Source organism: Ochotona curzoniae, unplaced genomic scaffold, assembly GCF_017591425.1.
Source record: "Ochotona curzoniae isolate NIBS_2020 unplaced genomic scaffold, NIBS_Ocur_1.0 scaffold_3835, whole genome shotgun sequence".
Classification (NCBI taxonomy): domain Eukaryota; kingdom Metazoa; phylum Chordata; class Mammalia; order Lagomorpha; family Ochotonidae; genus Ochotona; species Ochotona curzoniae.
In genome coordinates this window covers 10,666,753-10,690,877 of record NW_024467114.1, presented here as the reverse complement: position 1 = coordinate 10,690,877, position 24,125 = coordinate 10,666,753, and the positions used below count along the sequence as shown (strand labels likewise).

The window sequence follows — 24,125 nt, the reverse complement described above, 5'->3', positions numbered from 1 at the left end:
AGGGGTCTTATTTACTTTATTACTTTATTTACTTTATTAGGATGTTGTGAGGCGGCAAATGTATTTTGCAAAGTGACTTCTGGACTTGGGCAGAACATTGGACTTTGCACTGTGGCTTCTTTATAACTTGTGTTCTCACAGATACCGATCATCATTTTTCTATCCATCCATCCATCCATCCATCCATCCATCCATCCATCCAGTTTAACATAGCCCACAGAAATCACCTTCATTTCAGACACATTATTTTTATTCCTATGAGACTTGTAAAAGTTACCATCAACTTAGCATTAAAAGTCTAGGGTGCTATTTTTCTATTTTTACCAGCTGCTTCATGCAAAATGGTGTTACTGGCATTACTAGGACATTGGAATTTCACACTTTCAGGCACATGAGAGCTTTGCACACACTGCCAGCAAGGCCCAGAGTCTTCTGTAGGTATCAGTGCCAGAAGTTCCCACCGAATCAAACTCTTTGCACTTGCACACTGTGAAAGCTTGTCTAATTGGTCTTGAGAGTTTCCCAATTCATTAAGAGGTTTAACGAATACCCAGTGAATTCGTTTTTTTCTCTGGGCAAATTAAAGAATGAGTAGATGTGTTCTTTTCCAAATATATTACACAGTGATATTTGAACATGTGCAAATATTTAACACATGAGGACTGAGGAAGGACAGGAAATAAGAGATTATAAAATCAAGGTGAGCTTCAAGGTTTTTTATAGAAGTTTTTTTTTTTTTAAGATTGGGTTATAAATTTCTGGTGTTATAAGGAAACTCTAGATTTCAAATACCTCCACACATTCTGTAAAGTAAAATTCTTAATGTTCCATGGACTTTGCACATTCTTATGTGCACATTTGAATACATCTGGAACAGGAAACTATGGTATAATTTCTTAGAATTGAAATATAGATGGATAATTTTCCTTTCTTGGTGGTATATAAAATATGACAATAATTGTACACTTAACATGAATGACTTCTTAACATAAATAAAATATGGCGTATTAAACTATTCCAGAGATTCCTGTAATGATTTTTGAGCATTCATTCACTCAGCTCATCAATAATGCTATTGAGAGGACAGTGTTATGGTCTAGTGTGTCAACTTGCTGCCTGTGTCACTGGCTTCCTATACGGGTGTCAGTTCACGTCCCACCTGCTTCACTACCGAACCAGCTCCCTATTTGGGAAAGCAGTGAAAATTTGTCCAAGTGGATGAGCCATTTCTACCCATGTGGAAGGTGGAGCAGTGAAGTGTCGTAAGCTTGGGAGTGAACAGAGGGCAGGAAAGCTAACGTCGCAATACTATGCTGAGTATATGATAAGAAATTAGGTCAGATGGCAAGAACATATCAGGCTGTGTGGGGCTTTAAAGCCAAGAGATGGCAAAAGGAGAAAACCCAAAAAGAAGGATTTTAAGCATAAAAAGTATATGCTCCTGTTGATATTTTAAGCAGGTTTTTAAAATCTGCTTAAAATTAAAAACAATCTGGGGCTGCAATGAAAAGAATGGATTTAGATGAGGGAGGAGCAAAGAAACACAGTGATGGCAGAAAATACAGAGCAGTGGGTCGATGATGTGCTTGGAAGTGGGGTAGATATAAGGATATGTCCCAATTCTTTGATATGCTTCTTATCAGGAATTGGAGCTCAGTTCCTCTCCCCTTGAATGTGGGTTGGAACCTAGCAAGCAGAATAATGCCTGAAGTTAGGGCATGCCACTTTTGGGGTTAGATGATTCTAGGAATCTAGTGTTCATTTAGGGGCATGCTGAATCATTCTGTCACACTGCTCGCCTGGAGGAAGTCAGCCCTCTGTTTTGCCATAGCCAGTGGAGAGGCCTGTGTGGCAAGAAGCTTGCTAAGAACCTCTGATGACCTTAAAGGCCAGTCTCACTTTGTCCCTCTACCCCAGGGGAGCCCTGAGATAAACACTGGCACTCTAGCTGATAGCTCAGCTACCAATTTGTATTAGTCTTCTGTTCCTAAAATGACATATCTGGAGCTATGCAGCTTTACAAAGAAAGGAGGCATGTCTGGCCCACAGTTCTGGAGATTCAAAGGTATGACATCAGCATCAACTTAGCTCTGATGGAAACATCATAACAGGTGACACCACAGTGACAGAAGCACATGAGAGTGAGACAGGTTGCAAGACAGAAAACCAGAGAGCAGTTCAGATGCAGGATTAAGGCCACTGGCTCTTCCAAGAACTACTTCAGGTTCCGAAGCGAGCTATCTTATTTTTTCCAGAGCGTGCACTAGTAACATAAACACCTCCCACTACACCTGGTCTCACAGCATTGCCACACCAGAGATCAAGGCTCCAACGCGCGAAGCTCTCGAGAGACAAACCATATCCACACCATAATACAACTGAGACATACCCAGTAGGGCCATGACTGGATTCCTGATCCATGCAATCTGTGAAATAATGAATGGCTGTTTTTAGTGTCTAGATTTTGGCATAATTTATTAGGCAGTAATAGACAAGTAATACAGAATGGAACCAGTGGGATGTGTAAGGGAATGTGAGAGAAAAGGGTGGGTTAGAAACGATGTCTAGATTAGGGACTTGAGCAAGTGGATGGAGGTGATGGCATTTACTGCATGAAACATGGCAGATGTCAAGTTGGGATGAGCGGATCAAGGGGTTCTGGTTTGCACACAGTTTAAACAGAATATCAGATATCGCAGTAGGAACATCTGGCAGCCACTGAACCCCGCCCCAACTGTCTATCGCAGGAAAAAAATGATTGGTTTACAACCACCAAAGGGACCAGCTCTAACTTTCCATTCTCTTCTTTAGCTATTCTAATATGACTAGGTTCTATTTGTTCAGTTGTTAAATATATTTAACATTATATTTAGTGAAACATTAAGCCTGTGATCTTAAATCGAAAGTATGTTATCACAATAATTAAAAAAAAGCATAAAGGAAGGCAGAGGGAGGAAGAGAAGGACCGTTATGTTCTTAGAATTTTATCTGTGAAGTGCATAAAATCTGATATCTTATGCTAATAAAAGTTGTCAAAAATATATCTTCCCTTGCATCCATGTTATTGAAACCAGCAGTTACTCCTTTGCCTCAATTATCTTTCATCATAAACACATGGGGGCCGGATCGCCCCTCCCATCTCTTGGATTCTGTGATCCTACTTTCACAGACAGCAATTTAGGCAGAGGATTGATTGTTTTTTGTAGGTTTGCACTTAAGGTCACTTTACCTGGGTGTCTTTGTCACATTCCTTCCCTTGGTAGCCGGGCTCCTTTCAGAGTCCCAGGTGGCTTTACTCACACGTCTGCTCCTTGCTGGAGCTGGCTGGAGGCCAGGCTCTAGCAGGACCCTCTCCACGATGCTTCACACGGGAACTGAACACACTCAAGCTCAAGGGTTAGGCGCAAGTCTCTCAGGAGATGAGAGCAGTAGGCTAGACTGTGTGGTCAAAGCATGTGGCTGTAGGATAGTGATAGCCCAGAACACAGAGAGAAGTGGCTCTGGCAGCAGAAGGGAGGCGTAAACTGGGTTCATGCATCTTGCTAAGGAAAGGTTCCTCCAGCAAACAAACCAGGAGCCCTTCACAGCCAGGGCACAGGGCGTCTGGGCTGAGGCCACTGCCTTCCAGGCTATTCACCAGGGAGACCTTCCTGACTCTCCAGCCTCACAGGGCATACTCCAGGACTGCCCGAGACCCTGCAGCCCCGCTTTCCCCCACTGGGGCGCCGCCACAGCACACCCCGGTGTCGCTCACAGCCTGACACATGCCTCAGCAACAGGATGCCTGGACACTTTGGGTCATGTGTCCCACAGCAGGGCGTCCACGAAGGCAGTTAAAGCATGAGTGAACAGGGTTTGTAGGAGCTGTGAGGTGGGGAGCCGCTCTGGGAGGGGGCCTGGCTAGACAAGGTACTTGGGGAGGCGACACCGCTGGGGAGCCTTTTAATAAACATGGGTTTGTGTCCTGATAAACACAGGTTTAGCCTTTAGGGGTTCCTATTACAAAGATCCCCGTCTCCTCTTCCCCCTCCCTCTCCATCGCGCTGAGTCACCAGGATTAAGTTTATGAACCCCTCTGAACAACCAAGATGAGGGCTTGACTGGCCTCAAGTGAGCCTTCACCAAGGCTTGGCTCACCTTTCCCAGGGGCTCTCGATTTCCTTCAGGGTGTTCCCCTCTTTCACGTGCACTGCACCTGTTCGCAACTGCGGGAGCCACGGGAGGAGCCCAGCTCTGGCGGGTAGTATCAGCTTGCTAGGCAAACCGGAGAGTGCGCGTAGGGCCCGGGGCGGGGCCGGCAGGGCAGGCTAATCCCGGGCTGCTCGTGCAGCACTGGGAGACCAGCAGGTGGAGGCTCCCGTGGAGTTTGCGCCCGTGAAGCCTTCAGGCGGCCCTAGATCATGGCTAAGAAAACAGTGCTTGCGTTCTTGGTGTTGGGACTAGCACTGTTCTGGGGACATCGGACTTCTTTTCAGTAAGTTGGGTTGGGGTGAGGGCTGCTGCTTCTCTTGCAACACCCCCCCCCCCCCCCCGCCATTCCACGCCAGCTCCAGCCCCCCTCAACTTCCTACCCCCTCCCCAAAAGTGGAATGCAGGTTCTTAAGGCAATCCAAAGGCTGGTGCTAGATGCCCATCCCCTAGTGGGTTCATGAGGGTCTAACTTAGATACACTGTTGGCCCCCGCTGCGGGGCGGGCTCGGAGACTGCTGTCAGAGGTGTGAGTAGCCCTGTTGTCAGGATACACAGCCGCGTTGCGTGAAGATGCGTTTGCTTGTCCGCACATTTGCCCGCAACCTGCCTTAAAAGCCTCTGAAACTCAGACTAGGAGGCACCCTGAATCTACATGAATTAGGGAAAGGGCCATGGAACCAATCTTCAGACTTGGAGATTCTTGATTAGGGGCACTGCTGCGAAAGACAGAAAACCTGCGCGTGAACTACAGCAGGTGGGATCCAAGGCGCGCCAATAGGAGAGGGCCGGGTGGGGAGGAAGAGGCCGGCACAGCTGACTGAGTTTTATGTGGGATCTTGGGCAAATCATTTGACAGCTCTGGACCCTAAGTGCTGGAAATGGCAATTCCGTGCTTCAGGCAGAGTTGTTATTTAATAAAGGAGAATGCTGTGCTTTCTTGTAAAGTATTTGGTAAACTGCTGGTTGCTACACAGGCTGGAGGAATGTTGGTATTTTTACATCTGGAGATCATCCATCAGAACTTGCATAACATTTTTGCAACATTTAAAGTGTAGAGATCAGCACACTCTCTTGGCCTTATTGATTATCCTGTTGTTGACTCTGAAGTCAAAAATCAGCGAAAGTTAAGTTAAATAATTTAAGAAGAAAAGATGTGTGTATGGACTAATTGTGAGCTCACAATCAGAACTTTTTTGTAATGGTGTGGTTCTCTAGGGAAAAATGAGATGCATTTACTTTAGCTTTCAAATCATAGGAATTATGATTTTTTGTGAGTTTTTTTTTTTTTAAATCATGGTCCTGCTTGCTGCTCAAGGAGATTAGATGGATGGTGAAGAGATTATAGCAGTAGGTGGGTGGGTAGTTGGGGAGCGAACAGTTGTGGACACTCCTGGGACAGTATAGCTAGAGAAGGAATGGAAATTTTTCTCACTGGCAAGTCATTCTCGCTGTAAGCCAAGAGGTCTCTGCAGCTGCTGCATGAGCCCCCCCAGGAGCTGTGGGGACAGAGGACAGGAGGCTTCCACACACACCCCCGCTCCCACACTCCTGAACCAGAACACTTTAACGGAAATTCAAAGCCATACATTTCCTCTGTAGAGACCAGATCCAGAGATGATAGAAAAGCAATAGGTGACCTTGTTCCCCATGTGAGAGATAAGGTGCCTGAGTCCCAGAGAAGATGATGAATCTGCCCGGTGGAGAGAAAGGCAGAGATGTGCTGGGGGATGTAGGAACAAGCCAGGTCCCCAGGGTGTGTTCCACGCCCTGCAGAGATGCTGTGCGTGAAGGGTGGGCATGGACGGTTCACAAGGAGTTAGGTACTGGCTTGAGCTGGGGAGAACTCTGGAAGCACACGAGGGGCACGGTGCATGTGTGTGTGCGTGTTTTCAAATGCATTTTACTTGCTTGAAAGCTGGAGAGAATGAGAGAGAGAGAGAGAGAGAGAGAGAGAGAGAGAGAATTCTTTCACCTGCAGACCCGCAGGTTAATATACATAACTGGTGGAGCTGGTCAAGCAGGAACTGGGACCCAGTAACTTGATCCGTGCCCTCCGTGTGAGTAGCAGGGACCCAAGCACTTGACATCACCGTTGCTCCCCAGAGTGCCCTGTAGCGGGAAGCTGGAAGAGAAATAGAGCTGGGACTGAAGCCAGGCACTCCACGATGCACTGTGGAAGTCCTAACAAGCTTACTGCATACCTTGGTAGTTAGCTAAAGTGGCCTTTCAGGGGGTGTAGCTCACAACTTTTATCTTGGCCTTGGAACCAAGATAAAAAACAGCATATTCTGAGAGCACAGAATGTTACACACTGTGGCAACTTGCAGCTCCAAAATTGTCCTGCTAATGCCTGAGGCAAAGCTAGCATTAGGTCTCTCAGTGCACCCTGGCACCCATGCCCACTCTAGGCCACAGGCTGTGGTGGGAAGTGGGCAGTGGGGTTCTTGATGACCTAGGCTGGATCTCATTACAGCTAATTTTAGTCACTTTACAACTTTATATCAAGAACATTCCCACCCTGCCCTGCTTCATTGTCAGAAGAATTATAATACGATATGTATCATAGTCAGATATAAATCTAGACTGTATCCGGTACTCTATTATAAATGTTAATGTTAGCTTTTACAGTATGTGATCTCAAAAATCCACATGTGAAATCTAATGACTGACACGTTGTTTTCAAGTCAGCTTTCCAAGTTCGTGCCCAGGACTCTGCGACCCACGTTATGCTTGAGGGCCAAGGCTTTCTCATCTACTCCTTTCTCTTCCTCTGATCCAAACTGGAGTTCTCTTTTCTGATTACACATCAGGGCAAACTATGGGGCTTTTAATTGGACCCCACTCCTACCCTCCTATATCAGATTTCAATGCACAATAACAGGAACACAAAAATTTCTTAATTTCTAAGACAATAAAAATCAATTGCCCCCCAAATTCCTATCATTTTGTACCATGTCATTTAAAATTTCATCAAGCATCTATTCACCACTAGGTCATTCCCCTCCCACTGTGAGACTAAATTCACAGGAAGGCAAGTTAAGAATTTCTTGGCCTATCTTTAGCCAAATAAGATATCCAGGGACACTCAGTTGTTCCTATTCACTGTGACTACATGATATCACTAGACCTCAAAAATATTGTTCAACTCTCTTGGTTGTGCTAATGTGGTGGCTCATTTCATTCCAATGCCTCAACAATAGCTTTGCACTGCTAACAAGCCTGCTGGTACTTCTCACATCACTTTGCCACTCGGTTTCACTCAGATATCCTTTGTGATGTGGATGCTCTTAGGTGTAATGAATGCATGTGTGTGTGTGAAAACAAATGTCCAGTTCAATCTGGGGAGCTAGCCCAGGCAGACAAAGACAAAGCCATTTGTCAGCAGCCCCAATACCTAAAAGAATAAATGAGGACCAGGATGCCATTGAACCTGGCTTTGCACATGGAGCTCCTTGTGTCACAGATGAAACCCTTGCCCTCTTTGTCAACATGCACAGAGCCCTGGAGAGGACAGTAGGTATCCCTTTAGTGTGTCTGTCCATTTCTGATATGTAAATATGAACAGCTGTGCCCAGAGGACGCCACTTGCCCTGCTCCAGTCTTGTGAGCTGCAATTGTAGTTGCCAGGAACACTGACTAAGGCAGCAGTTAAGGACAACTTCTTTGGACTGCTTATCCTTGTGATTCCATTCTAATTCCTAAACCGTTTTAAGTGTGTTTTATTTCTTTCTTTCCTCTAGAAGGCGATTCAATGTTTTCCGTGAAGTAAGCCCAGTGGAACTTCCTAACTGTCATTTAGTTAAAGGAATTGGTATGTATGTGAGAAGCATTGCTTTTGAACTTGCCTGTATTCATTCTCTATTTAAAGTGCCCAATTAACTTTGCTCAAAGATAAAACTTGGAACCAGGTGTAGATTATTAAGCCAGTAGTTAATTATAAAGTCTATGTTGTTTGACTTTTGATTTCACCAATGGATTGCCAAGGTATTGGCAGTTTTGATTGTTTTTGCTTGAGCAGTAGACCAAAAGTCATGGTCAGATCATGATTGGTTTCATCAGACTATAACCTGGGGAGATGGCAGGAGAGGGGAGGAGAAAGAGAGGAGACAGTGAGTAAAAGATGCATTTCTTAAAAATCATGAGGAAAGAAGAAGCTTTCACAATTTTTGCAATTACCAGAGTTTTTCCTCGTGCAGTTCTCTGTCAATATGGAAGAGGAAGAAGCTTCCAGAAGCTCTCTGCAAATTTCCCCCTTAGATCTCATTAGGCAGAGCTGCGGAGCAGGCTGGGGCCCTAGCTGCAAAGGAAGTTTGGAAAGTAATTCTGGGGTCCTCAATGGGAGACAGACTTGTCAGTGAAGATGCAAGAGCAGGGAACAGCAACTGGTAGACAACCAGTGGGTGCGCCCAGGGCTCCAATAGCCTCTGGTTTCAACCAGCTTGGCAATTTGAAGACAGTTTGAGATTCTCGTTTTTCTTGTGTGTGATGGGTTGTTTATAGTCCCTTAAATTTGTTTGACTACTAAGTTCGGAGTGCTAACTGAAAGATCTATTCAGTTACCACGTGTGAACTTGGTTAAATTATCTTCTTTGAATTATGTTTTCTAGAAAAATAAGATGTTAATGTCAAACATCACTGGGCATTTCAAAAATATACATGTTTGCTAAGAGTATAAATAAAAAATCAAATAGCTCATCTGTCTTAAAGTAAAATCTTGTGCTAACCAAATTAAAAATAATGCTATTTTACTGAGACTTATAATTACCAGTAAATGTAAGTCATTGATCAACTGAAAATTTTCCTTCTTTTAAACATTTGAAACTTGTTTGTACATCTAATGTAGTTTTCAAAAGGTTTAACTGGTATGAAATGACACAGTTTATAGCTTTAGAAAAGCAGCACTGTTTCCAATTCTATATATTCTGTGTATATCTGTGGACTTTGTGCAAGAGCCTTCAGATTCTAAAGAATAAGTTCTAGCAACTTTACAACAATATTATTTTACTATCCTTTAAGTTTCCAATTAATCACCTCCCCTAGTACGAATAATAAATGAAGGAAATGAAGTATTCTATCAAAGAAGAGCTAATAGGTCTCTCTTTTCCAATGAGGAGTGAGGAGAGCTGGACCTTCACTAATACTCAGCGACTTGCACTTTCTCTTTTTAGGATATGGCTCCGAAGATTTGGAGATAATGCCCAACGGACTGGCTTTCATTAGCTCTGTGAGTCTTAGTTACTCTCTCCCAGAGTATTTCAAGCTAAGAACTTACATATATCAATGTCCTCCTTTATTTAAACCATGCAGTTCTGCAGCTTTCTGTGGACTAGAGGCCATGCTATGGCATACCTATGACTGTGCTTTGAGTGATGAAAGAATTTGTAGGCGTGGTTGGGTGGAGCAGGCAGCTCGCAGGGATCCTGGTGGGTCCATGGCACAGCCTGGTTAGAGGCTCCAAAGGAGGCCCTGATACCTTGTTCCCAGAGCAGTGTGCGAACTTGTGTGTTGTGCACTGTTCCATTCGCCTGGGAAGTCTTCGTGATGGGCCTGCTTTTTCTTCTTTGTGTTTTCTAAGGGATTGAAATATCCTGGTGTAAAGTGCTTTGAGCCTGATAAGCCTGGAAAAATGTATCTAATGGACCTGAATGAAGACGATCCACCAGTGTGGGAACTGGACATTATTGGGAGTCAATTTGATTCAGCCTCATTTAACCCTCATGGGATTAGTACATTCATAGATGAAGGTAACAACATTTACTGACCTTTTCCCCTTTTCTTGATATGTAAGAGACACCAAATGCCCACAATAGCTGGAACTGCCCTGGGCTGGAGCACAGTCACAGCTGGACTCCAGCTGCTTGAAGCCTTGCACTGTCCCTCTGAGCAGGATGCTAGAACTGGTGCTGGAGCCAGGGATTGAACTGGTTCCTCCCAGAACTCAGATCCCAGGATTCTGACTCAGTCTGTCTGAGGGAGGCCTGGACAGTAGCTCTTATTACAAGTTGTAAGATGAAGACGAAGGTGGAAAACAACCTGGGTACTCACTGCCTCCCTCTCCTCAGCAGAGGAGCCCTTGTTCCCCATTTTCCCCATTACATTTGCTGCCCTGAGAGCCAGTGGTTCCTCATTAACCCCCTCCCTTCCTCTTCCTCCCTCCTCTTCTCTTCCTTCCTGTCTCCTTTTGCCCGGTCCACCCTCTGGGCCAGTCCTTTCCATGAGCCAGTCCTGTCCACAGGCCTGCATGTGTGCCATGACCTCAGGCTATGTTTCTTCCTTGGCACAGAATTCCCAGGAGGTAGAACCTGGATGTGACCTTGAGCCTCCACAAGATCGATGCTTGCTGCCTGCCTCTATGACTTAAACACCATATGCTGCCCCACTTTCCACTCTCGCCTTCTTTCTGCCCCAGTCACAACCTCCCTATTAAAGGAGGCAGCGGAATACCTGCCCTGGCTCTTTGTAGACTATATTCCCTCAGTTTGGAATGTTCTTTCCTTAGAAAATCACATGATTTCTTCTTATTTTTTCACCTCATCAAAAAGAATAACCTTTACTCTCATGAAGAAAACTCATCTCCCTCCATTTATGCAGTTTTATTTTCCTTTGTGGCATTTAATACCAACTCAAAGGAATTAAGCACCTGCCTGTTGGGCCCGGCGCGGTGGCGCAAGTGGTTAAGGTCCTCGCCTAGCACGCCCGGGATCCCATATGGGCGCCGGTTCTAATCCCGGCAGCCCCACTTCCCTTCCAGCTCCCTGCCTGTGGCCCGGGAAAGCAGTCGAGGACGGCCCGAAGCCTTGGGACCCTGCACCCACGTGGGAGACCCGGAAGAGGCTCCTGGCTTCGGATCGGCATAGTATCGGCCCGTTGCGCTCACTTGGGGAGTGAATCATCGGATGGAAGATCTTCCTCTCTGTCTCTCCTCTCTGTATATCCGCCTTTCCAATGAGAAAATAATAAAAATAAATCTTTAAAAAAAAAAAAAAGCACCTGCCTGTTGAATGGATTCATGAAGCTGCTTCTCTGTTGATGTTGCTTCATTTCAGGCTGTGCACCTTGCACCTTTTCCCCTTGAAAACCTGACTTGATCAGATCACAGGCTTCCCAAAGCTCACTGTTTTTCTTACGTGGAGAGCCTGCTGTGACGTTAGCCAACTTGGTTCACAGCTTTGTGGTGACGTCATCAGGACTCCACCTGGACTCCAGGAAGCTGCTCTGTTGCTCCTGGACTGCATCATCTCAGGCCGTGTAAATGATACCTGAGCATGTCTCCTTAAATTAGCAGTCCCCGCATTGTTGGTTTATTTATTTGTGTATTTTTTCAACTCTAAGTCTCGTGAAGCCCATTTGAACCAAGAAAGTGTAAGCAGCTCTTTAGTTCTCATTTCTTAAATCAAGGATGTTTTTCCCCTGTGGAGTTTTGAGTTTCTAGAGATTATCACTGGTTCTTCTTTCAGCCACTTTTCTTTGTTGTAATCACAAATGCTTCTCTCCACAAGGAGATGGAAATACTCCGTGTGCCTGACATCCTAAGCACTGGCTGGAGGGGAGCTGAGATGCCGTTCTGGAGACAAGGCTGACAGCTCAGAGCTCCGTTAATGTGTCAATCTTTCATCTCTCTCAGATCATGTCGTGTACCTGATGGTGGTGAACCATCCACAGTTCAAGACCACAGTGGAGTTGTTTCAGTTCCAAGAAAAAGAGAAATCACTTTTGTATCTGAAAACTATCAAACACAAGCTTCTGCCCAGGTACTGTGCTGCAGCTTCTGCTCCCCTTGGCAGTGTCCGGTGTCTAACCCAGGTACAGCTGCCTTTCTGTGAGCACCGCCTCCCCCAGGCGCTCTAGTACAGGCCTTACAGGGTCACCACACCCCCAAAAGAAGGCCTATGCCCACAGTTATCAGGCTGGCTGATGGCTCCTGGCTTCTGACCTCACAATCTAGTCAAGCTTTTACCAAGGAAGCAGTTCTCTTGTTTCAAGCCCAAACCTGACTTCACAGATAAATTCTACACTGGTGTGCAGTGTTTTTCCATTTCTATTATAAAACACTGACTCTCAGATGTTGTGGGACTTAGAGATGCATACTTGAGAGTCCCCTGCCCCCCATTGAATGCCTCTGTGCCGCCCGTAGTGCTGTCGGGCTGTACAACATCTGTACAACAGCAAATCAAAAGGAGCACTTTCCTCTGTCCTAGACTCCCGAACAATGTACCATGCAGGGAAAGCAAACAGGTGCATGCATTCAACCCTGGCCAACCCAACACACAACCAACTTCCTCACTTGCCTTATGAAGATGTGGTTTCTGAAATCATTGAGGAATTTAGGACTGCAATCAGGCATGATCTTCCAAAAACAGTTTTGCCTCCTCATTGTTATGATTGTCTAGAATCCCAACCCCTTATTTGTAATCATTTATATGCAGCCTTTGGTAAGTCTCCACTGGCACACCAGGTAAAGTGCTTGTCATGTGCCAATCTTCTTTCCCCTCCTTTCTTACCTGGTGGTTTTGAAGAGGAGGAAACTAAGATGGAGAGAAATTGAGTGACTGGTTACAGGTCAATCCACTATTTAGGGGCCAAGTAGAAACTAAAGCCCAGGGTTTCTGCTCAAAGCTTGGAATTAATGAGGCTTCAGAGAAACCCTTTGGTGAAAGAGCTTATTCATGCATTTATCCAACAAATATATTTTGGGCAGAATGGAGAATGTGAAGAAAGCCACTTCTAAAGTGGGGAATAACATGTAGAATGTGAAGCTGGGCTAATGGCAACGATAACAACTTGGTATGCCTTTAATACAAGTGAGATGCTACCCTAGTCAACTGAGGCAGATTGTTTTATTAACTGTTTACAAATATCCCCTAATTTAGGCTTCATTATTACACCTATTGTGAATTGAGAAAAAATAGTGGAGGCCTGGTGGTTATTCACTAAGTTACTCTGCATGACATGATCAGTAAATAGTACAAAAAGGATTTTAGTCTGGGTAGCTTGAATCCAGAGCTGGTAATCTGAGCAACTACGGAAATAGTGAAGGCATATTTTATTGGTTTCACCATTTAGTCTTGGAAATCTCAGACCCATCCAGTTTCCCAGGGTCGGATTATTATTTTTTTTTTCTGAGCCACTTGTAAAAGCATTACTCCTTGGCAGCAAACTAAAAATAACCGGAGGATTCTGTCTTCCCAATGGAAGGATTGGGGTTCCCCTTTGTGTTCATGGTTGTTGGTGGCACTGATATACCAACTGCAAAATCTACTATAAGTAAAGCATGCTATTTTTAATAAAAGCATCACTATTATTTTTGGTTGATTACTGTATTTCAGGCATGGCACAGGGTCTTATTTTTGATTATTTCTTGTTCTTCTTAACCCAGGTTTTTAAGTTCTAGCAATATGCTGTAGCCCTGCATTGTGCTAATAGCAAGTGGAGCCACTGATGCTCAAAGCAGTAGTTTTAAACCATTCCACTTTTTTTTTTAAGGAAAAACAGGCACATTATCATAAACCATATGAATTTCAGAAAATTACTTTTAACAAAGCAAGAATAAAACCAGCTTACAGATTTATATCTGGAGCTTGTACAAACCAATCCAAAGTTCCTAAACCATTTTTTTCATGCAGTGTTAGTGGCTGCCATTAATGGGGGATTTATGAAAGGCAAGCTCCCTGCAAAGCACACAACAGGCATTGTCTCATTGTAATTCCCTGGGCAACTCCACAAATTTAGATTCTGACCCTTAGTCTTCTAGTAATGAGTGTATGGCTTTGGGAAAATCATTTAACCTCTCTTTACAGGTGCAAAAGCTGAGGGTCTGTATGCTTGCCTAACTGGCCCAGGAGCTCAGAGCTGCATTAGGGCTAATGCGATATCGTTGTCTCCCAGGTCCTGGCCCTGGGGAACTTCTGTCACCTCCATCAGCACAGGATGAGTCACTTACACATTTGCTGGTGTACCTATTAGAGCAGAAAAATAGACTCCTATGTCTTACATTTTCAGTAACATAGAATCCTAATGAGAGAACAAAAACCCTGGCATACATTTCAACCAGTTTGCAATCATGAGACTTTGAGGGTAGAAAATGACCTAGTCTTCCTTCTTTCACAGTTAGGGAAACTGAGGCCCCAATACACGCAAGTATAGGCCTTCCCTGCAACATGCAGCTCATGCTAGCACAGCTTTAACTGAAATGCACGTCTCCAGGCTGACATTTGCTCTGCTGCTTTATGAAGGCTTGGATTCTTGAGAGTCTGCGCTGTGTGGCCACAGCTACATTTTGTACTGGTAATGATCCCTGGCTTAATTTAGTATGTACTGAATACAGTGCGTCTCACACACACACACACACACACACACACACACTCCAGAACTCTATTTTAAGAAGGATTTTCGGCTTTGTGTTACAATGCTGTGATCACTCCCTTTGAGTTTCTTTGTACATTTATTATTTTTGAGGATGGCATAAGTAAGAATGATTCCATATTCGTTATTTGATACCACAACTAGTGTAAAGGCTCTATTTCATATCTTGACTTTGGGAATAGATATTAATGAATGCCAGCAAGCCCCAACGTACAGCATGTCACTTCTAATATCTGTATGTATTTCATTTACAGTGTGAATGACATTATCGCTGTGGGACCTGAACACTTTTATGCTACCAATGATCACTATTTTGCTGACACCTACATCAAATCCTGGGAGTTGCATCTGGGGTTAGCATGGTCCTTCATTGTTTATTATAGTCCCAATGACGTTCGAGTGGTGGCAGAAGGATTTGATTTTGCCAATGGAATCAACATCTCACCTGATGGCAAGTAGGTGCACTTTTAAAACATGATGGGTCTACTCTGAGTCTTATTGGATGTCTTTAAAGCATGCCCTTTTTCTAAGCAATGGGATGCATCTCAACATGCTATACTAGTAAGAGGAAATTAGGAGAGTTGTAAAATATTTTACTGTTTCATGGAGTTAAATGTATCCAAGACTTCTATTTTGTGAAGGCATATCATATTTTCTGTTTGGAAAAGAGTGAAATTTCAAGAGACAAACATTTGCTTTTCCTCACTAGCTTCATTTCGAAAGGAAAATTTTGAATGTAAGAGAGTCCTCAAAAAGTTCATGGCAAATTGAAAAACTAGGTGTGGACTTGGGAATGCACACACCGAAGTAAATTTCTTTGGATTTCATTTCCCCATAAACTTTGTGAAATACCCTCACGTCATAAAAGGAATAGTGTATAGGTTTATACATCAGTGGTGCAGGTTTGTGACAAGATAAGAGGTTTGCGCCAAAAGATAAAGCCAGGCCCTCCTCCTTTATCAACTTTCTGCCATCTGTGTATTGGTTTCTCCATTTCTGTCCTTGGACTGAGGGGACAGGGATCAACAGATGACATATGTCTGTCTGTAGTGTCTCTCCGTCTCAAATCAAATGCTAAGATTTTAAAAGAAGACATTTCCACTGTGACAATAGAAAGTCCTTAACTCAGCAGCATCCTGACTGACCACTGACTGAAGAAATCATCTCATGGTGGTCTTGCAGTTAAAAATTCACAGATTAGCATTCGACTGAGGCCCCTCTGTTGTGTGGCATTGGTGTGTACACTAAACCTGTACATCCATCCCCATGTCCTTTCTCATCTTGAACCATCAAGGATTTCTAAGTTCATAATAGAGCAGCGTGGGTATCCTCACTGACATGTGTCATCTTGGGCCTTACCAACAAATGATAATCCAGCGCTGCCTTTTCCTTGCACGGTGCTGAGAACATGAGGTCTGAGCTGTGAACCTTCGTGGTGTACAGCCCTGAACTCTGTGCCCAGCACCAAAGCTGCAGGGCCGAGACCAGACCCAGGCTGGGACGGGGAGGTAGATTCTGGTCAGTGCTGTTTTTCCATTGCTTAAAACATAGCATGATTTTCAAAGCACTGGCCTGCAGGCCTGCAGCTGCCCTGAGAGAGACTCAGCATCCAGGACAGGCAGAACCTGGGGCGTGTGGCTGTGTGAACAAACTGGGAGAAGCACTGTGATGCATTTTGCTTCCAGCTAGGAAGAGCTATGGGGAGGGCTGAGTTTTTCCACACTGATTAAGATCAAGTTTCCTAGTTTAGGAATAACCTTCCATAGTATTAACCTTTTGTGCATTGTAAACTCAGTGGGTTCTTTCTCAGTGTAGTGTGCTTTGAGATGAGTTCTATTTTCAGTCCCTAAGCAGAATTCTTCCTAGAAGTTATTACAAGTCCACTGTGACTTCTGAATTGCAATTACTCCCAGTACTTTGATGCAGCTCTTTCTTCTCTCAAGGTATGTCTATGTGGCTGAACTGATGGCTCATAAGATTCATGTGTATGAAAAGCATGCTAATTGGACTTTAACTCTATTGAAGGTAAGATGTATTAACACTGTAAGTTTGCAGAGTGATAATTAGATTCTAATTGATTTGTGAAATTAGAAGTGAACAAAACAGGATTGCTTAATTGAAGTGGATGAGAACTAATTTTTCACTCCTTTATTAAGAGTCACCAACATTGTTAAGTGTTTGTTGTGCATTTTTCCTAAAGGGCAGGATGGGAACAGCAAACCGTCCTCGGACCTACGAGACCTGGAATCTTGCTGCCCTTGCAATGTTGAAACTTTGCAGTGGGCTCCTGGATGGCCTCTGTCTACTTTTCTTCTATATCCCACTTTCTTAAGAAATAGCCTCCATATGCATTATACTATATACACACATTATATATATATATATTATGTAATATACATTATACATAACTTTTTATTAATTCTTCAGGGATTGGGGAGAGAGAAAGAGAAAGGCCATCTCCTGGTTCCAGATGCTGCAACAGCCCAGGCTGTATCCAGGAGCCCAGAGCTCAACCCAGGTCTCCCACATGTATGGTATGGACTCAATTGCTTGAGCCATCATCCCTGTCTCTCAGGGTTTACCTTAGCACTAATGATGGAAACCAGAACTGGAGCCAGGGATTGAAACCAAGTATCCAACTTGGAAAATGGATGCCTTAACCAGAATCTTAACTGCTGTGTCAAATGCCTGCCCTGCCTCCCCACTTATTTTGAATACAAAACTGCCTTATACCGTATGTATAAAGCCTATAGGCTCAAAGGACTGTGGTGTGAGCTGGCTGCCTGTTTTCTTTCTGTATTTATTTCCCACGTCTTCTCCTCACCCGCTCCCGCCTGCAGGTGTCTCTGGCCTTGCCTCAGGACCCAGCACTGCTCCTTCTGCTCACAGGGACCTTCCTCCAAGTCTCAGGACTTCTCCTTCCTTTCCGGTTGAGAGGTGGGCATCTGGTGTGGTGGCTAAAATGCCACTTGGGATGCCCGCATCCCATACCACAGTGCCTGGGTTTGAGTTCCAGCTCTTTTTGATTTTAAATTCCCACTAACATGTAGGAAGCAAGTACATGGCCTCCTTGGAGGAAGCAAGTGGATGGCTCAAATACTTGGGCCCCTGCCTCCTGTCAGAGGCCTGGATTGAGTTCTTAGGTCATGGCTTTGACCCGGTCTAGCCACAACCATTGTGGGCATTTGGGGAGTGAATCAGTAGATGTAAGATCAGTCTGTTTCTATCTCTCTGCCTTTCAGATTAAAATTAAATATAAAAGAATGTCACTTCAGTGAAACTTTCTCCTACTGCCTGATTGAAATTGGAAGCTCTGCTTCCCCCCAACCACATACTTATTTCCCATTTTATTTTCCCTTTCAGCATTTATTATTCATGAGAGAACTTTTGAAAATTTGTAGAAATGGAATTTCTGTGCAAAAAAGTCTGAAATCTATGTATGTTTTTAAATAATATGTATTTGCACTTTTTGCAGAACCCCCAAACTATATATTTTATTTATTATTTTTAGCATCTAACATACCCACTAAGGCACAAGCTCCACAAGAAGATGCTTTTTTTTTCCTCCAGTTTATTTCTGGAACATTTCCCAGCATCCAGGAGGCACTCAACAAATACTTGCTGAATTGAGATGGTCTAGCTGGGTACACTTCAGGGGTTTACCTCTGTCCCCACACACTCTAGCTGAGGTTCTGTGGAAGGGGCAGTACTCAAAGAAGAGGCCAGAGAGACTCAGAGTAAAGAGAAGCAGGTTGAAAAGCAGCCCTTTAAGAAAGGGCTGAAGACACCAAAACCTTGCTGCCCTGCCCTGAACACCTGCAGCAGGAGACAATGCCAGGGACCCTCATGTGGGTGTTCCCCAAAGCACAACCAAGGTGCTGGCATGTGGAGCCACACTCACAGAAAACTGTTTTGAAACAACATCAAGTATAATGTCATGTTTGACATTGAAAATCTTCAATAGGGCTAGGTTTGTATCAGATGAGGTAAAAAGGAATTTCACACACTCATGCTGGCTGATGAACTAAAATTATACTATGGTTATCATCTTAGAGACTTCTGTACATTGAAAGTTAAAGAAGTTTATCACAGAACTCATTTCAACAAAGCAGGGTAGGACTCTACTCCCGGCCAGGCAAGAGCCGAGTCCAGGCTTATTTCTGATCTGGGTCCCACTTTTGGTCATAGCCCATGCCTTGCTTTAGTATAACCATTCCGTAGCATTAGTCTTTTATTTGCAAGACTATATTGATTAACAGAAATTACTTAATACATTAGAGGGCAAACAAATGTGATGAACTAACTGGGTCTAACTGTAATATTTGGGATAAATTATGGATGGGATTATTATTACCATTCGGCCAAGTATGGTATTATCATAGAAGGGACTATGAAGCTTTAGGAGCTTGATGTCCCAGGTGGAGCTGCCATACGAATGAACCTCAAAAACATCCTGCCTGGTAAGATTAACCAAAGACAAAGGACAAATGTGGTATGACTTCACTGCCATGAAGTACCTAGGCAAATGCTTAGGGACTGAGAGAACAACCGGGAATCAGCACTGAAACAGGACAGCATTTGAGTTTGGAATGATGGTGAGTTCTGGAGATATATGGTCTGGGTGGTTCCACAACATAGTAATTGTATTTAAAATAGTTAAGCTGCAAAATTTAATGTATATTTTACTACATGAAAATACTTCTTTATTCTCCTAAAAGAGAGTCTAAGACACAAGTCTGTGAGTTAGTCACACTTCAGGGAACCTGTTCTCTAAAAAGACACAATAGTTGCTAACAGAAAATACAGTTGTCAGAGAGTGGTCTATGCAAGTTTCTTGCCTAAGAAAAGTAAAATTTCCCAGTTGGCGTCATGGGCATAAGACAGATGCGTGTGGTCCGCACTTACATGCTTTGAGCTGGCAGAACTGACAGTTACTTACCGGAAAGGCAAGGCTTCAGTACTGGGCCAGGAGTGGGCTCCCTGCTGGACCCTCAAGTTCCTCCTCAACAAAAGTCAAGTTCACAGGAGACCCTGCAGTTCCAGGTGCCAGTCTGCCTGCAGAGAGATTGGTAGGGGTGGGTGGACACGACCCCCCAGTTTTCCATGTCCTTCTGACCCTCCCCTTATTACCCATTCTCACCTTAGCAAGCTTCCACCTGCCTTGTGATTCACCAATTACTTGCCCTCTCCAAAGATAACAGCAGAGTCCTAATTCACTGCTTTCCCTCGCTGGTAGCCTGCTGACAATGCGGGGGAAGGAGGTCAGCAGGGTGGAGCAATCCTGGAGCTTTTGACCAGCGCTGCCTTGCTCAGCTGCCTCCATGGCCCACCCTGGCCTGTGTGTAGCATAAGCAGTTTGAACTGTGCACCAAGAGGGAAATGAGGCCATACTGTATTGCTTGAGCCCTGTACTTCTGCAGACTCATGAGGAGGAAAGCTTCACTTTGAGGAGGAAACGTTGAGCAGGCAGTGGCTGTCTGCCTACCCTCTGGCCTTTGCAGAGTCCCAGCCAGGGATTTATGGGGTCTTTGGGCACTAAGGCATGCTGGACTCAGAGGTACATGGGGATAGTGTGTTCTCCATTGAGAATTAGAGGTAAACAACTGGTTGGGATTTCTCTCTGGTAGAAGGCAGCCAAGATGAGGAATGGTGGAATTAAGAATCATTGGTATTATTTATGATCCTGGTCCAAAGCTCAACAGCCATCTGGGCAATAATTGCACGTTTGAAACTCGCATTTAGAGAATAAACAACACAAGAGCAGGGAGTTGAATAACATCAGGAAACTTAAAGAACAAACTTTCCCTCTGCTCCAATGCAAAAATTAGGCCCTGGGTGATGCTTTCTCGTCTGGCTGTGCAGCTTCTGATTAGCCATTAAGGAACCTACATTTCATTTGAGTTCTCATCAGAAGGGAATCTGCGTGTCCTGGCTGTATTCTGAATGTTTATAAAATGTCATTTGCACCTGCTATTTTGGAAGGAATACTTTTATGCTGTGCTTTACTTACAAAGTTGTTTTTCTTTTTTAAGTTTTAGGTTCCTGGACAGATGTTGGTTCAAATTATTTTCAGTAACTTTTAAGTCTTTTCCTCTCTTTTTGTCTCTTCTGCCCGCTCCATCTGTCCTGGAAAGTAACAAAATGCTGGCACTGGACAACAGGCCAGAGGGGTTCCCTGGCATGGCTGACTGAGTGAGATAGCATTGTGTTCCTGGACACTGCAGTATAACCAGAAAAAGACAGGAGTGTAGCTTTGAATTGTTTTCACTTTATTTTCCTTCTCTCCTTGTTTTCATATTGCAAGTCCCTTGAATTTAACACTCTCGTGGACAATATATCTGTGGATCGGAAGACGGGAGATCTCTGGGTTGGCTGTCACCCCAATGGCATGAAAATCTTCTTCTACGATGAGCAGAATCCTCCTGCATCAGAGGTCAGTTTGGTGCATCAGTAATTTTATGCTCAGCTTCTTTTTCTTCATGAAATAATAAATAACATTCTCAATAATCTATACAAATAAAATGGGGCATCCCAGATGGATGACCCAAATGAGCAAAAATTTAAAAAAAAAACCTCAGGAAGACATTTTGATCAGAATCTAGACAGAAAATTGAGGGTACTTTGAAGGGACTTCAATGAAAAGCTGTCTGAAGTGTAGGGAAATCAACAGGGGAAAATGAAAAATTTCTGGGCCAGCAAGGTGGCCAGGAGGTGGCCAGGAGGTAGCTATGGGAGTCAGAATGGACAACAGCTCTGTATGGAACAAGCTATCTGAGAGGAATACGGTCTCTGCCTGGTGACTCTGTAGGCAGAAAGCATGGAGCATAAATACCCCAGCTCTATCTAAGTCACCCTTCTCATTGTCACTGCTAGGAACAGGGCCGAGGGGATCAGCACTGGGTGGGAGTCCACGTCTTTATCTCAAGGGTGACTTTTCCTTATTTGACAATTCACAACATTTTTGAAAAGAGTTGCAAAATACAGCCACCTGCTCTGACTTCCTCCTGTGCTACCTGCTCCTGCTGATCTTGCACAGGGCAGTGCAAAGGAGCAGTTCAAAGCTCAACGACCCACCCTCTCTGGACTTTTCTGGCAGTCACTTGATGGAGTGATGCTGGCTTAGGGGACCTTGTTCTTCACCTTAGGGTACCCAAAGATCCCATTTTATCTATCCCTGGTCTTTAACCAGAAGATCATTTTGCCACTGCAGAGAAGAATTTGAACCTAATTTGTCACAGGCATTTTTGCACACTTACCATAACCTATCTGGTGTGTTTTGAGTTTTCAGTATGCAGTTACTATACTTGTTACTGCTATAAAACCCATGCTATGATTTCTACACTTTTGCCTGTTGCCGCATTGCTTGGTAACGTAGTTTTAAAAGTCAGTCTTATCCACTTGTGAGAAACAAAATTTTAAAGCCTGTGACTCTTGGATTAAACAAAATCGGTTGTGGAATCCTAGTTACATCTTTAATTCATTATCCCTCGGTTTACTGGGCAATTTTGATCATGACAACCTTTTGTGCCTTTCACTAGTTTTTAGCTTTTAGGATTGCAGAGTGGTGTATTTAATAGGATTTCAGAAATGTATGCTATGGAATGTTCCCTGTTCGTCCCTGAGAACAATTTTGGATTCTAGTTTGTTCTTGTTAGCGGATTGGGTGAACATGGGCCATTTGCTATGGCATAGACTTGGTTTGTGATTCTAGAAAATAGTCTTCCATTCTAATGAAAAACCTGGTAGGGAATAGCTTAAAGTAATAACAGTCCATTATTTATAGACTGCCTCAAGGAAGAGTGATGTCATTTTATTAACAAGAGCCTTGGAGAAGCCAAGGTGCACCTGTAAGGAATTGCTCACGTTAATGTTACAATTTCCCAAGACAGCTATTTTGGAGAGGTCATTTTCAATGTTCCCACTGATCTCCTCCATCACAGACTGGCATTTTCACTCTGCTATGTTCGGTGTTGTTTTGATGTAGGTAACCTTTCTTCAAGTCCCAGTATTTTATCCTAAGGGATTAATAATAGATAGTTAAGAACTGATGGGGAATTTAGAAATAATCTGGTCTCACTCATTTCCCAGATAGGCAAGTAAGTGGGTCTGAGACGTGACCCTGGTCACCTGCCATGGTGTCATTAGGGTTCATCTTATTAGGTTTAATTATATAAAATTACTATTTTGTTTTAACCCAGGATGATCAAATATTAATAAGTTCACAAGGTCAGTTTAATATGACAACAGTGTGGCTAATGATACAATCAAAGTTTTCAACTAAGTAAAGGAAATGGACATTGTAAAATCTTAGGCATTTAGAGATGGAACCTTACATTCAGAAAGAGAGGTATACGTGGCAGAGATATGACTTTTCAGGGTGTGTGTATGTGTGTGTGTTTGTGTGAATTTAAAGACCAGAAGGAATTAAGTGTAAACAAGCAAATCCCCCAATTTATCTGGGAATACATGAAAACATACTTGACTCCTAGTACAGCAACACTCCCATCTGCCACATTTACTCTGGTCCCCAATGCTCCCCAATGTGCTATACTCAAGCTATGCTGTTCATTTCCATTTCCTGATTAACTCCTGGCAGGTCTATATCCTCTCCAACTATTAAAAATTCACCTAACTTGGATGGCTCACTCCTTACGGGATTGCCTGAGTTCGATTCTTGGCTCAGGCTCTGGACTCTGGCTTCTTGCTAATGCACACCTTGGGAGGCAGCAGAGTCCTTCAAGTATGGTTTCCTGCCAATCATGGGGGAAACCCTGATTTCTTCACTCCTGGCTTCAGGCTCACCAAGCTGTGGTGCCTGCTGAAGACATGTGAGGCATGAACCCAAGGTTGGGAGACCTCTCTTTGCTTGACTCTCTGCAATTCAAATAAACAATGCCAACCAACCAACCCACCAACAATTGCATGATCAAAACCTGTCTGTCTATAAGCTAGGAAACATGTACCTAGAATATATTTTTTGGAGAAAACATAGTTTTTCTAATTTCATGATGTAAAATGGCTTCTTAGGGAAAAATGCTCTGACAGAGTTGATATATGTGACTGAATGTTACTGTAAATTTAGTGTCATATTAACCTGTTATTGCTTTGATAGGTGATTCGAATCCAGGACATCTTATCTGAAGAACCCATAGTAACTGTTGTTTACTCAGAAAATGGTACTGTGCTACAGGGCAGTACGGTGGCTGATGTGTACAAAGGGAAAATGCTGGTTGGCACTGTGTTCCACAAAACACTCTACTGTGAGCTCTGACAGGCTGACTGGCACCCAGGCTGCGGAAGCTGGGAGTGCGTAGTTGCAAATGACTGCCGGTTTCACAACCAACCCCAGCGCCCTCGGCAGAACAGAGGAGGAGGAGTCTGTACTTGACCTTGGGAGGCATGCAAGTGCATTGTAACTGGGAACAACGATGGGGAGTAGGATATTTTTAAAAGTGTCCTATCAAATCACTCATGGAATACTGTTTCCAATAAAGCCCCCTTTGTGTAAAAGGGTAAATTTGTCCTATCACTCTTGACTCCCAAATAGTCTGTCATCCAAAAAAGCATACTTT

The 24,125-nt window shown here is 43.8% G+C and overlaps 1 protein-coding gene across 2 annotated transcripts; it reads left to right on the top strand.

Annotated features, from left to right (window-relative positions):
* The first annotated feature begins 4,297 nt into the window (after positions 1 to 4,297).
* On the top strand, positions 4,298 to 24,125 carry PON1 (paraoxonase 1). 2 transcript variants are annotated; one of them, XM_040964703.1, is made up of 10 exons: positions 4,298 to 4,474; positions 7,932 to 8,002; positions 9,360 to 9,415; positions 9,767 to 9,935; positions 11,816 to 11,942; positions 14,808 to 15,008; positions 16,497 to 16,578; positions 20,858 to 20,986; positions 22,337 to 22,533; positions 23,666 to 24,125. In XM_040964703.1, exons 1-10 carry the CDS (start codon positions 4,401 to 4,403, stop codon positions 23,667 to 23,669), a joined length of 1,110 nt encoding a protein of 369 aa, XP_040820637.1. In that variant the 5' UTR covers positions 4,298 to 4,400; the 3' UTR covers positions 23,670 to 24,125. The 2 variants fall into 2 exon arrangements, with proteins under 2 accessions (XP_040820637.1, XP_040820638.1); XM_040964704.1 differs by lacking the exon at positions 22,337 to 22,533.

Coding starts and splice junctions, on each gene's coding strand:
- PON1 (XM_040964703.1), top strand. CDS start 4,401: ATGGCTAAGAAAACAGTGCTTGCGTTCTTGGTGTTGGGACTAGCACTG. Junction 9,416..9,766: donor GACTGGCTTTCATTAGCTCT/GTGAGTCTTAGT, acceptor GTGTTTTCTAAG/GGATTGAAATATCCTGGTGT. Junction 16,579..20,857: donor GGACTTTAACTCTATTGAAG/GTAAGATGTATT, acceptor TCATATTGCAAG/TCCCTTGAATTTAACACTCT.